The 13,388-nt window shown below is 45.6% G+C and overlaps 1 protein-coding gene across 1 annotated transcript in view; it reads left to right on the forward strand.

Annotated features, from left to right (window-relative positions):
* Positions 1-12,610, forward strand: part of T265_02137 (hypothetical protein) — a gene marked incomplete at both ends in the record, with an annotated part of 82,919 nt that extends 70,309 nt beyond the window's left edge. The window contains 2 exons of the mRNA XM_009166311.1: positions 6,357-7,292; positions 12,002-12,610. Coding sequence (XP_009164575.1) covers positions 6,357-7,292; positions 12,002-12,039 — 974 coding nt within the window. The remainder of the gene's footprint in view (positions 1-6,356; positions 7,293-12,001) is intronic.
* Between the last annotated feature and the right edge of the window lie 778 nt (positions 12,611-13,388).

The raw sequence follows: 13,388 nt of genomic DNA on the forward strand, positions 1-13,388 counted from the left end.
CAATTAGTCACACCGCGCTGCGTGGGCGTCTGTGGGACATTGTAGTGTGGAGTGGCGGGCGGTGAAAATACGTCGTGGTTACAGCGTTGCCTCTGCACGGTATACAGCAATGGCTAGTACTGCGCTGTGGACACATCGCACCGTTCACATGACGTTACTGGCCTGCATCTTGGAGAAAGGGTGCTGTTTCGAAAAAAATTAGGATAGTACGCTTCTATTACTACGGTGTTGAACTTGATTAAACCTAACCCCAACTTTCCTTTGACATTCGGGCTTATCAATTAACAAGCAGACAGACGTCTTGTTACCAGTGATCAACTTACTACCTTAGTTTGTCCCTATTTACTACACCTATATATGTATATACATACAGTATAATATATACACTATACATAGTATGTATTTACTATATTCTGGTTGCAACTGTCATCATTAGTGTTAGAAGGAGGGGTAAATAAGCGATTTTCCTTTTGTTTAATGGTAGGGGTGGGCCAATTTGGGATCACCTCTACTCTCACGTAAAACCCAAACGAATAATTTGATAAAGCTCAACGTTTCATACATTTTTGCAAGGGCTTGACACTCATTGACACGATGTAATGAATATCCTCACTTTAGGTCGGAATAGACTTGAAGCACCGCGAAGGTTTTCACTTTTTGTTAGTGTCACGATCCATATCGCTCACTTTTTTTGGGATACATCTACCTGTTTTTGGAGGATTCAATGAGGTTCTTGGTGAATCGGAAAACGTTAATCCATACTTTAGCCAGGGCAAAATATGGGCCCGAACTTCAGTGGGAGATAGTGGTTAGATCGATTGCTTCTTATGATTGTTTCTAGCGTCAATCATACTTTCAGAGGTCAAACATAATGACTTTTAACTGTCACGTAATTGAGACTTTATGCAGATCTTCGTCAAGGCTGCTACTACGTGCTTGTAGCCCGAAGGACTGGCACGAACGGGTGAGCGAACGGAAAAAATAGTCCTCTGAAGCTACCAAGGATCTGTGTCTGGTAGGACTTCTGAAAACGAATTGGGATGACTAAGCGAAGTTCACGTCCCATCGGACAGGAGGATATTGAAGTTAAGTGGTCATAGTAGGCGTAGTAATCAGGTACACAATTTTTCGTTGAAATCACTCTAGGAATGCAGGGTAACTGGAAGTGCCCACACTACTGAAATATAATAGGTGTCTTGATTGCACTCCACAGGTCACATTTTACTGATCATCTGCTTCGGATGACAGAGTGTTGTTTGATTCTCGGTGTCCTCTTCGTCTAACCAGAGCAGTGAAACACGAACATGATGGTCAGTAGCTGGATCCTTCGAGTGGTGGAAACAGCAGTAGCAGCTTCAATGGCGATCCCACCATTCACTTACCACATAGCCAACTTCGGGTCTGGGCTTTCACCCTAGGTGAAGTTGTCTTTTGACCTGCGGTCTTAACAGACCACCTAAATTTACGGCCTTTAACAGAAATTTGGACTGCGAGTGTGGAGCCTCCTTCAGCCTCAGAAGTACTCGGCTATACACCCCTACCCAAATGTCACCCTGCTCCTGATTCCAATGATCTGTCACCTGTTCTGTTCAAGGGCGGCAGTGAATTCCTCAACCAGTACTTATCTAGCCTATTTGTGTCTGTCTGAGAGAAACTGACCGTCCCAGACAACCGGAGTGAACTGACCATAGTCTCCATCTTCAAAGGGAGTACTCGCAGTAGTAACCACAATGTCAGTTTGACTCCCGTTGTAACAGGGCTTCTGGAGTTCGTACCAGACTGCAGTAAGGTCTATGTTGTTTTATGGCCTCTGCGGACAAATGATATAATGTCTCGGAAGTGCTGCTGGTATGTGATGGCGTCAACGAATTCTTGTCGTATGTTTGTACGGCAAGTACTTTAGTCACATAAAAATTCGGTACCATCAACTGCGGTGGCTCGACAATGTGCTACGCCATACTGGGGCGAATATTGTTCTTAGCGTCTCCTTCAGAGTGGGGCAAACTGCGAAGTGGACTGTGCATGACTTGGCAGAAAGATGTGAGAGGGACTACGAGGAGATCAGGTGTCGTTAGTGCGATGCGCCCCCTAGGATGAAGCCCCTGCAACCTCCTATGCACTTGGCTGGATACATTGCAAGATTAGCGTTTGATCGGTGTCAGTGGCGTTCCTACTGTCAGTTTCTTTCCAAACCGTCCGACTAAGCGGTTGGAGTTGTAGGCACTTCAAATGCTTGCGACAGACTAGAACCAGGTCCCGCCCTCACCCAATCTTTTCTGTTTCCTCACTTTGAGGCTTTAAATATAGTGAAATGGAGTTTTTTGTGGTTGTACGGCAGTGGAGCATCACCTTCAACACTGATGTTGCTGTCAATGATGTCAATGATTTACACATTATTTTTGTGTTAAACAGAACACTGTAGGGCACGGCAAGCAGCCTCGACTAATTTCGCCGTGACCTATTATAAAATGGAGAGCATGATTTTGCTTGTGGAGAAAACCAATCTTCGGGGCCCATGAAATCCGGATCCCACTCTATTTGACGGTTCCTACTTTTATGGCTCCCTCGTTCGTGTGCTCATGCAGGCGTGTGTGGTACTCTCAGATGTCAAGATATTCTGCCGATAGTGCCATCACCTATCAGATGTGACGGAATTCGCTTAACTTCTTCGAGGTCGTATTTCATAGTGAGCACTATATAGCCTAACGGAAACAAGGTTATTCTCTACGCCCACTCAGCTGAGAGGCCGTGTCGCAGTGGCGTTTGGTGTTCCTCAGGTGAAATTTCCGGCTGCATCGACCACTTTCGGTGCTAGTTTCAAAGTGAAATGACCTGAAGGAGCTATAGAGCAGAAATGAGGTCACAAGTGACGGACCTGAGAGTTAGTGGTCCCCAATCATCCTTGACTGTTTTATTGCTCCTGTCTTGATTCAGTCCAGTTGGTGCTTCTAATGTTCACGCTTGTTGTGTGTTGTGTTGCAGCTATGCACTAAGTGATTTTCTTTTTCAAACTGAACTGACTACCCCAGTTCGCAACACCTACGCTGTCTGTGTGACTTACCATCACTCAGAAGGGTTTGGAATGTATTCGACCACGATTGTTTATTTCTTCAGCGAATTGGCACCAAAACTTGTAGCTACTAACAGATAAATCCTTGAGCTTAGTGGCAAGGTTAACCTAGCTTCCCACACTGTGGCCGTGGTCGATCACACTAGGTATAGTACATCGGCTCCTGAAGGTCGCCTCTCAACGTGACCGCAAACTAGGTCGTAACCGATAGAAAACGTTGCTTTACGCTCTCCATGAAAATGGTCTCTCTTTGAATGGTCTTTCTGGGGGTGGGATTCCTGCACTTTGGAACTCTACACAGTAAATACCCAATTGACTGATTGACTCCACTTCGTTCTACACTGCATCCTATTAGAAAGCCACTATTGCGGGCGCATACTGGGTGGCATGATGGGTTGGTTCAGTTCCCGTTGACCTTTCGATCACAGCTATCAATAATGAGTGGAACACATTATGCCGCTCTTCTCAGATCTCCCAACGCGAAGACCTCCTCTGACACACACCTTATTGCCAGCAAAATACTTCTACAACAGCTAATATGAGAGAAAAAATCCGGGCACTACAGAGGACGTTGTAACCCGGTGATAGTTTGCTAATTAAAGCTTGTCGTTTACTCGGATATCAGAATACTAGGAACCGTGTAGCTAGTGACAGCTTCCTCTCAGCCGTTACCACCCGAGGGATAAGGTGGAATCATATATGGCCTCAATAGGAAGTTGATGGGACCAATCAAAAACAGCCCTCTTGTCGGGTTAGTCACTTTTTTATACTGTCATCCCGTCCAGACAACGCCATACACAATTGGTTCTACCGTCGCTTTACTTACTGTGGATCACAGCCTGAACTTACAACCCAGTCCAATGGGAATCTCCGTTTTCGACCGGTGTGGGGCCAAATCCGATATCGTCTGCTTTCTCCGCTACATCAAAGTATACACAGCTCTAACTCGAATGCTTGAAACTATGACAGCACGTGGTCACCCCGTACCGAACGTAAATAAATCACATGTCATGTATGTATGTGCGCTATCACCTCGAACTGAAGACTACCCTCGATTTCGTTTGTCGTTTTCACTTTTCAGTTGCACAAGGGTTAAAGTGTGACTAGACAGTATGTGGTAAATCTGGGCTAGTAAGGTTGCCGTACACTCGAACAACCCTCTTTTTCAGCTACTGCTATCAGGACTGTTGCGACCCATACGGAACTGATTCACAGTTCTACTGGTCATGAATTAATTAACACTCTGATTTTGATGCTCTTAATGATGGCGCTCAGTACTCGCACAACAGAATTGAATTTTCGAAAGCTGCGACGTGTCTCTGATGGGCTAAAAGAGACAGGCAATTAGAGTTCAGAGTACGAGTCCAAACCCTTGAGCCTCATCTAGGCATCCCGGGGTCTCAGCGATGCTAGGAAAGTATTCCGTCAGAGGTAAATTGCTTCGATGGACAATGAAATTCGGTGAGCTGAGAAAATGTGAAAGTAGATTAGGATGATTTTTGGTGTGAGCACATAAGCAACAAAATGCAACATTTCGGCGCAAAAAGTTTTATTCCATTTGCAAAGGTTTTGCAGCTAAGTGCATTGTGCGGCCAATGGACCGCTTAATTATTTGTTATTGTTTGAAATCTGTGTAAGTATCATGTTGCTGTGAATGAAACTGTTGCCGGGTTTGATTTTATCCATTGCAAATAGCACCTTTTCGCTTGCGTTACTGTTGTCGACATAGAATAGATTAGGCTCTTGCGTGAGGAAAACTGGATAGGATGCTGTTAGATGCATTCACTCGATTGGATTCCTTCAGCGCACACCAACCTCGCAGCATCTCATCTCTCATGTATCCTTCGGGTTGCACCGCAGCTAAACCGCATTATTTATTTATTTATCTAAAAAGGCTCGTCCTTGTTAGAACTGCACAAGTCTGGTTTGCTGTACAGGAACCCATCCTAACGGCGATTACTGATACTGCGGATGGGCACCAGATGTATGTCCTTCGATTCAACTACAGTAATCTGTCCAAACTAGACTGATTGACAGAAGTAGCAGAAAAGCTAAGCTCAACGTAATCCCTTTTATACAGACTATGCCTCCCTGGAGCAGACGAACTATCTGCAATGCTATGAAGAATCTATTACAAATGAAGTTCGGTATCAATTTGTCTGGTACATCGCTCCATTAGTTTCGCAGTCGGTTCATTCCAAATCTGTAATCAGCCCCTCCGCCCGGCCACTTTTCTGTGGTTTCGGTGCGTGGACAACTTTAGTCGATTGCCCTTTGCGCACAACCCACCGAATCAGATGTGCTGGTGGTTTGGGCCATGACTCTTCAGTAGTGCCTTATGAGTATGACAACTTATCAACACGAGCCCTGATGACGACTGTAGAGTGGAGGGTGCGTGTGTCTACATTTTGTTCCAAGGATATTGGGGCCATGCCCAGTCTGACTGGTGAGCGGTCATACTTTACCCGCAGATACCTTTCAATAATCGAAGTCCATGCTAAGCTAACTTCATCTAACAGTAACAGCACTCATGTGGCCGAATCATAACGGTTCATTCTACGTGGGAATGGAGGATCTTTTTTTGTTAATCTGCCACATCTGATCTAGTTACAAGGATCAAGACAGTTAAGCGGAACGGGCGTTAGAACAGAGCTAATTCACTTAAAATCCTATGTAATGCCGCCACGTTCTGATGATATACATAGATTTAACACTTTGTCTCCATCTTCCGCCATTCCCTGCCACCAGGATAGGTAAGTTCCAACACTTCAGGCAGGAAATATCAAGTTCAGGACATGGGGCTCTACACTACTACTAACATCTTGGCTGTTCAAGGTGTGTGCAGTACAGCCAACCATCAAACAAAGTACACTGGGAGCTATGCGCATGAAACCGTTGCCGGTCTTTGCTAGGATTGTTGTCCAGTTCATTCATGTAGCTCACTCATCCGATTTTGTGACAATCACTTCTTCAAATCATGCGTCTCTATGTGGTCGGTGCAGGCTGTTCGCATTTGCTGGTCTAAGGCTACGCGGTCCGATTGTATGTACCTGCTCATCATTATTATAGCCCATTTGTTATGTGTACTCCTCCACGCCCAAGGAGGTGCACCACTGATGAGCTCTGAAAAGCCCTAAACTCGGGTCCGGTATGATGTGTACGAACGGAATAACTGTTTCAGGACAGGAAAAGGACTATTAAAACGAGTGATGTGAATGAAAATGTTTGTTAAACCACTGGAACACACTAAATTCTCGTCCTCTTATGCTGTTTTGTTTCTTTGCAGGCACTCCGACCGAGGAGACTTGGCCTGGCGTCACTGACCACCCGGATTACAGTAAAGCTCTCAAATATGGTCCATATCCTGGGGAACCCGGGGGACTGCTTCACTCAGCCCCACGTCTTTCTCGCCGTGCTCACACTCTGCTAGCTAGTCTTCTAGTGTTTCCCGGAACACGACGGATTTCCGCCGCAGATGCCCTGAAGCATCCCTACTTTACCGAATCTGCGCATCTCCCTGTAGGCGCCCTAGCCGATCTTCCGCACTCGTCGAGCATATTCGAAGTACAGGGAGTGAGATTGGCATGTGATCCTGGTCGGAATGCCGTCTCTCTCGGGCCCGGTCGATCCAAACCATCGAACAACCTTATCCAGATTAACGGCTTTAATGGAAACGGGAAACCAAGGTACAATCATACGAGACAAAAATCCGTGCCCTCTTATGAACCACTTGGCAATAACAACTTTCCACCTCAGCGAGTTGTGGTAGACAATGAATTCGCTGGTGCGCTCCCACGGGACGTGAGCCGGAAGTTGACCAGGCCACACCAACAACACTTGTACAATCAGACCAATGGTAATCACCACATATTTCCCAAATACCCCTTCCCTGCGGGACATCCCCCACCTCCCCCTCCACATCAGGTTTCTTTGGAAAACTCGATTCATTTGCAATCCGACACCGCCCAGGCACAAATTGGAGGTTTATTCCAAGTTTCGAATTCCATGCGTCGTCCCGTATCCACTTCATTCGAGACCGCCCCCTATTACGTGCCGCATTCCAACTTGAATTCGGTTCATTCACAACAGCTCTCGGTCTTCGATCCCCCACATAATCCTTCCGTGCCCTGTCACACGAATTCAAAATCCAGAATCGTCCTATCTGGTGTAAATTCTGTTGAGCATCATCCAGTGGGACTTGTCTATTCGAGACAATCAGCAAGTGAGTCAGTTGTGCGTCAGGGATTACGTTTTGGGCCTTGTCTATTTCACCACACAGCGGAGAGCATAACCAACTACAGTTCATTGACAGCAGAGTATTCGTCCACTGAACGAGTACAAACTGTGTAGCGCAACAGTCCTTTGCTTGTAGTTAAGATGTCCGATTGGATGAACAAGGTGAGGAAAACCATGCAAAGCGTAATTACGATAGCTAATCTTGCGTGGTAAACGGATTAAGAATGTTGTATATGACACATGCTGATTATATACTCATCTGTTTTTTGGCCTTTATCGCCATCAATTACATGGATGTTCCCGAGAGACATGCCTCTGAAGGGCGGTAATTTTCACGGTGAGTCTACAACAGTACCCCATGCTATTCACAACCTAAAGTTTAAAAAGGGGCCACTCCAGGCTGTCCCGCAGTGGATACCGTTGCGTATCACCGTCAAGCGGATACAATGGAAGTCCTTCCAACAAATTGTATAACCTCAGCTAGATAGTAACTGCATCGTCTTAGATTATACAGGAAGCCCCGGGGCTCTGTTAGATGACAACTCTTCGTCTTCACAAATACGAACAGTATCTCATTCAGGAGCAGCAATGTTGAAGACCAGTGCTTCACTGGTATGCAGTGAAGCGTGAAAAGCCTTACGCGACCAACAAAAAGAACCCGGTCGATTGAAACACAATAGATGTCACACGCGTGTTTTTTCACGCAAACCACGATATTCCCAAAACCCAAACGGGAGAACGATCCGCGCTGGTGACTAGAGTCTGACTGAAACGCCTAACCATGAGACAATGTTGCTTGTCGAACAAGATGCCAGGGCAGTTGAAATCCTAAGAGGTAATTTGCTGTACATGTTCCAGTATCGACCCGAGGATTGTCACCAAATCCGTCAACCAAATTAAAAAGAGAGACTCCATTAGTGTCGTACAGGACGTTCCCCGTCATAGTCCAATGAGTCCTGGAACTGCACAAACTACGCCGTTATAAACTTTATCCTTGGCCTTGGCGGAGATATACTTTCCACAAGAACACATCGCATCCATAAGCATATTTTGGGGGACCGCGTAGTCCCTTCCCAGTTGGCTCTGTTATAATTCAGCAGATTTGGGCTTTTCCAGCGGTGGTCCCAAAAAACTGTCAACCCACACCGTTTCCGTGATGTACGCATCTCAACGCCCTCGAACAGTGCTGACTGTGAAACAAATGTCTGGTCTTGACAGCGTACAGCTTGATCTACATGTTCCAACCTGTTACTGATATAGTCAAAGTCGAATCATAAATAATAGCGGTGAACTGAATGACCTCGTTACACGTAAAGATATGACTGAGCATGTTGCCTCACCCAGGTCACTGAGTTACGGTAGGTCGCCGAAAAATAAGGCTGCACTCGTACTCTCTTCCGTCAGGCTTATTTCGGGGAATGTTCTATCCTATTGGCATTGCAGGACAAGCGCCGGTTGACACAATTAAGCGAAAAGCGTCAGTAGTGGATTCAGTACCCTGATTGGTGCGACGCTTTGGACTAAGCTATAAAGTCTAGTGGAGTTTCACTGTCGACTAATTCGCATCTCATTTGCGAAGGTTGGTTTTCCGTTTGCTTGATGTTGGCCAACCGGTAGTGCCTAACGGGCAATAAGTGGGATCATAGGGGATGACTGTTTCAGAGGTGCTACCTATAACATCAAATACATGGCAGTACTTCTGGCGCACGTGACCAACGTCTGGCATCGATTTAATGAATTCTTCTATGTATCCGGTTTTAACAGCTTTTTAATGTATGATAGAAGTTCCCGCGTCATCTGGAGTGAAAGCTCCTTATATCCAATACAATACATCCCTTGGTGGGAGTAGATTGATGTACCGCGGTGAACACCTGGATGGGGTATCAGCCCTTGACATCCAGATCAGCACGGACGGGCGTTTTCTGTGGCACCCAGCTAAACTGTGCAGGTCTACTTCAACACAGCGACGAGCTTGACGAATATCGAGTTTTTTAGTGTTGCCTCGTCCGGGATCCTGACTTCCCCTTTCATTCGCACTAAGTCTAATATTTTTTTTAAAAGCAACGCTGTGCTGTGGTAAAATCAATCTCGCACTAAATCTAGTATTCTTTTTTTCAAAGCAACGCTGTGCTGTGGTAAAATCAATTCGTAAAGAGCATGTTACTTAATCTGGATCAATGGTATGTAGTATTTGATATGTAGTATTTGCTAGCACTTTTTGTGGACAATAAAGTGCCCATTTTTCGGATGTGCGGGCTTTGTTCCCTCAGAGTGAAGTATGTTTCCAAAGCCGCAACCGGCAGAATTCTTCCCGGGGAGTGAGTTGGGAATAATGAAGCCCCTGAAATAACAGAAGTAGCTCGGTGTGTGTTTGTTCACTGAACTCGAGATAGCTCAGTTGTTAAGGCACGGAAATTCCGTGGTTCGAACCCAACGTCGGCATCTCAACTGCTCCTGTCTAGGCTTGAGCAACTTGGCAGTATCCGGCCAGTAAAGCCGCGCTCTAACCACTGAGCTGAACAATTAATATTTATTATTATCCCTGGTGCCAAGTCACATCTTGCAAGTCACGGATATAATTCTGAACCTTAGAGGCACACTTCACTACCACTATCCGGAACACTAGGTGTGATTGAAGTAAAAAAGTTCATGGTATGAATACCCGTGGCGCACCCTAAGTACGTGATAAGTATGACGATATGATGTGGTATCGTGCGCTGAAAAATGGTTCGCTCATAAACCTCTCTTCTGGTTTTCACACGAATTTTGTTAGTCGTGTGCTCACCGATCTGTGTAGGCGGGACTGCGCTATTATCTGCTTGCGGTATTTCCACGTGTCAGTCAATCTTAACTATGCCCATTTCGCTGATTGCTTACGGTAATTTTTCAAGGCACCTAGACAGTAAGTTGGATATCTTGCTTTTGCTTATCTACTTTTTCCTACTGTCAGTGACCTATAAAGATAAACGACACAGCCAACCAGTAGCAGATTGTCTGAAAGTCCGTTGTAGTTTAAGCCTGATGCACAACCACGCATATGTCAGAACTCTGTAGAGGTTCGTGCTGATGTTCTCTGCACATGTCAAGTTAGTGTGACCGATGCTGGTCAGTCGTTTTTTGTGTTATTGCACTTGTTCGACCATTAACCGCGTACTGGGTATCCCGGTTGTTGGAAAAAGGAAGAACAGCCACACAACCGATAACAATTCAAATCCGCTAGTGATGGATCATTAGATCGTGTGTTTGGATCCTGTATTCATCATTCTCCTCAAAATGCTGCTGAATAGTTTGATTTTGAACGGGGAGCGCTGTTAGTTAGCCAGCTAGTGTCCAGTCATGGATTTCTTCCGACAGAATAGTGTGCCGTTTTTTGCGATACTGCTGGCGGAACGTCTGCTGTCAACTGAGCACATTTCATCGGTTTCTTTTTCGGGCCTGTTTGGGATGTCAGCTTCTGCGCAAATTTCATTTCATGCTGATGAATGTCCTATCCTGTTGATGTGTTTGTCCGACAAGGTTTTTGCAGCTCTCGCTTTCTTACGATTGCTGTGGGCAAATGTCGAGGAGTGTCAGCAGGATAGTGCTCCAAACGAAACCTCCCTCAAAATAGGGATCCACAAAGCCTTTCCATGTCAACAGCGCCCTTCGAAGGGTGATCACACTTTAAGGATGACGGTCTGTTGTGAGGACTGTCGTGCTGCGGGATTGCTTTTCACCTCCATAACACCGCAAAATTATTGTGTAAGCTTTTCAGTTTCCCTTGCATCTAGCAGCGGATTACCAAATATGGCTATTGTGCCACACATAACCACGGAACAGCAAGACCCGTGCTCCATAATTAGTTACTTAGAGCCGAAACAGCTCAGCGATTAAGGCGCGAACTTACCGGCCGGAAAGTCCGCAGTTCAAACCCAGCCCCGGCATCTCGATTACTCGTGTCTAAGCGTGGGCAACCTGACATTAGCTCAGCGATCGTGCTTCCTTCGAACGGCATGACAGCTAGGCACCGAAAAGGTGATACAGCTGAACGATTATTATTGCTATTATTATTATTAGTAGTAGTATTATGGAAAAACTTATAACATACACTCGCACAACGCTATGAGAGGGTGCGATGTACCTCCAACCTCTGCATTGTAAACCAGCCACATTTCCTACCTTCATGGATGTCGTGTGTAAAATGTGAATCTTGGGTAACTGGGTAGCTGATGTTCACAATATCCCTGCTATTCACGTCTACCCAGATCAGTTGGTGTGGAAAAGGCTATCCTTCATCCATGCATCTTCATTTGCAGTAACGTTGTACACGTGCATAGGCGAGTTCAGTTCCCGTCAAGTAATGGATAGCTCCATCCACTACTGTCATCTGTAATTAACTGGCGCTAGTTACCTGTGTATTGACTTACACTGTCCAGGACCGGTCTACTTCTCCGCGTAATATCATAGTCTCATTGGTCTTCGGCTCTAGGCTTCATGGGTATGGCGCTACGATTCTCCTAATATGTCTTCTCAACAACATTTTTCCACATTGGACTGGGGCTTGTAAGGGTGCATATGCCTGCTAGATACATATACCTATGTGCGCTATTCCAGCTTTGACTCACTCATTTGTAACCCACAAGTGCTTTGCATTGCTATTCAGACACCTTTTCCTGTCTATGTTGTATCAACGTGCTTTTCCTATCTCTTCCTCAGACAAATTTGAAGATAGGCGCCGCAGCTTGTTTTCATAAGCCCAACGACGCTGCACGTTCCTCACGCCCAGTCGATTACCGTGGGCCCGCCCGTCTCCTCGTCATCCAAGCCACACTCGCCACACTGACGCAATCCCCACGACTTAGTCCTCTTTGTTTTCTACCCACCCACCCACACACGCACACACACACATACACATATGTACAGTCGTCAGAGCTACCGCGCGAAATACAGTTGTTTTAATCATTGACTTTAACATAATGTGCTTTTGACTTACTTTCTTCACCTACCTTTGACCCTCCTCGTGTTCCCCGATACACACAAATCATGCATTTTAACTTTAATTTATTGCTCTACTTCTTGCTGTCGCTGCTACTCTTAATACTATTCTGTTACCAGTCTTACCATATACATAGAAAATACTGTGCCGCATACCTGTCAATCTTATCATTACTACTTAGCGTCTCTTCTTTCCATTCGCCGATGTTCCAAACTATACCACTAGGTCATAACGTGTCGCCTGTATATGTGTGTTTGTATGCGCGGTTACGTACGTGCATGCATGCCCACGCGCCACCTATTATGAATACACATATCCATATAGACCCACTGGTATTATGATGTAATCTGTTCAATTTGCCTCGGGAACACTGTGATATAGTGTGAGAGAAGGTCTATGTTATCGTAACAACGTTGCTTTTGGCGCTTATGGAGCCTTAGGTTTAACAGCCGAGGTACGAGCCCTCTATTCGATTCAACCTCTGAATCTTTATTTCCTAGGCTTGGGTTCTTGTGCATCTCCCGGACCACACTGAAAATGTGCCAAAACTGGTGGATTTGTCCAAGGGAGACATTGGGCCTCCAAGCTATCTACTCCCGAGAATGACTACTATCAGCCCTTGGTTTGCTGGGGACATTCTGTTTCGGGCAACCATAGTTCAATAGGTTCGTTCTGCTCAACGTTGCGATACCCATTGGTAGGCAGCATTAACAACGTCGCCACTTCGTTACATTACGGGACTGTTTGTCGATGATGCTAAGACCCAGTGCATTACTTGTTGATTTGCTTGCCTAGTGTTCGCGCTTTTTGGGGGGAGTTTCGTCACCATTCGAGGAAAAACTATCAATAATACGTTCAGGTGGTCAGGTCGACACCAATACCAGCAAACAAAATTTTATCAGAAGTTCACTCATCACTTGCTCTGTTGTGGGTGAGAGGAATTCCTCTCAAGATGTCCGACACGATTGAATAACTGGAAAACTATCTGCATTGTTCCTAGATCGAATTTTATTGCGGAAATTCGACTGTCGCGTGTTAGGTGTTATCCCAAATCCCCCTACCCCGTGAAAATTGCCTCCTGGTTCATAAGTGATCCCCAATGAAAAT

Source organism: Opisthorchis viverrini (genome assembly GCF_000715545.1).
Source record: "Opisthorchis viverrini unplaced genomic scaffold opera_v5_25, whole genome shotgun sequence".
In the NCBI taxonomy this organism is placed as follows: Eukaryota; Metazoa; Platyhelminthes; class Trematoda; order Opisthorchiida; family Opisthorchiidae; genus Opisthorchis; species Opisthorchis viverrini.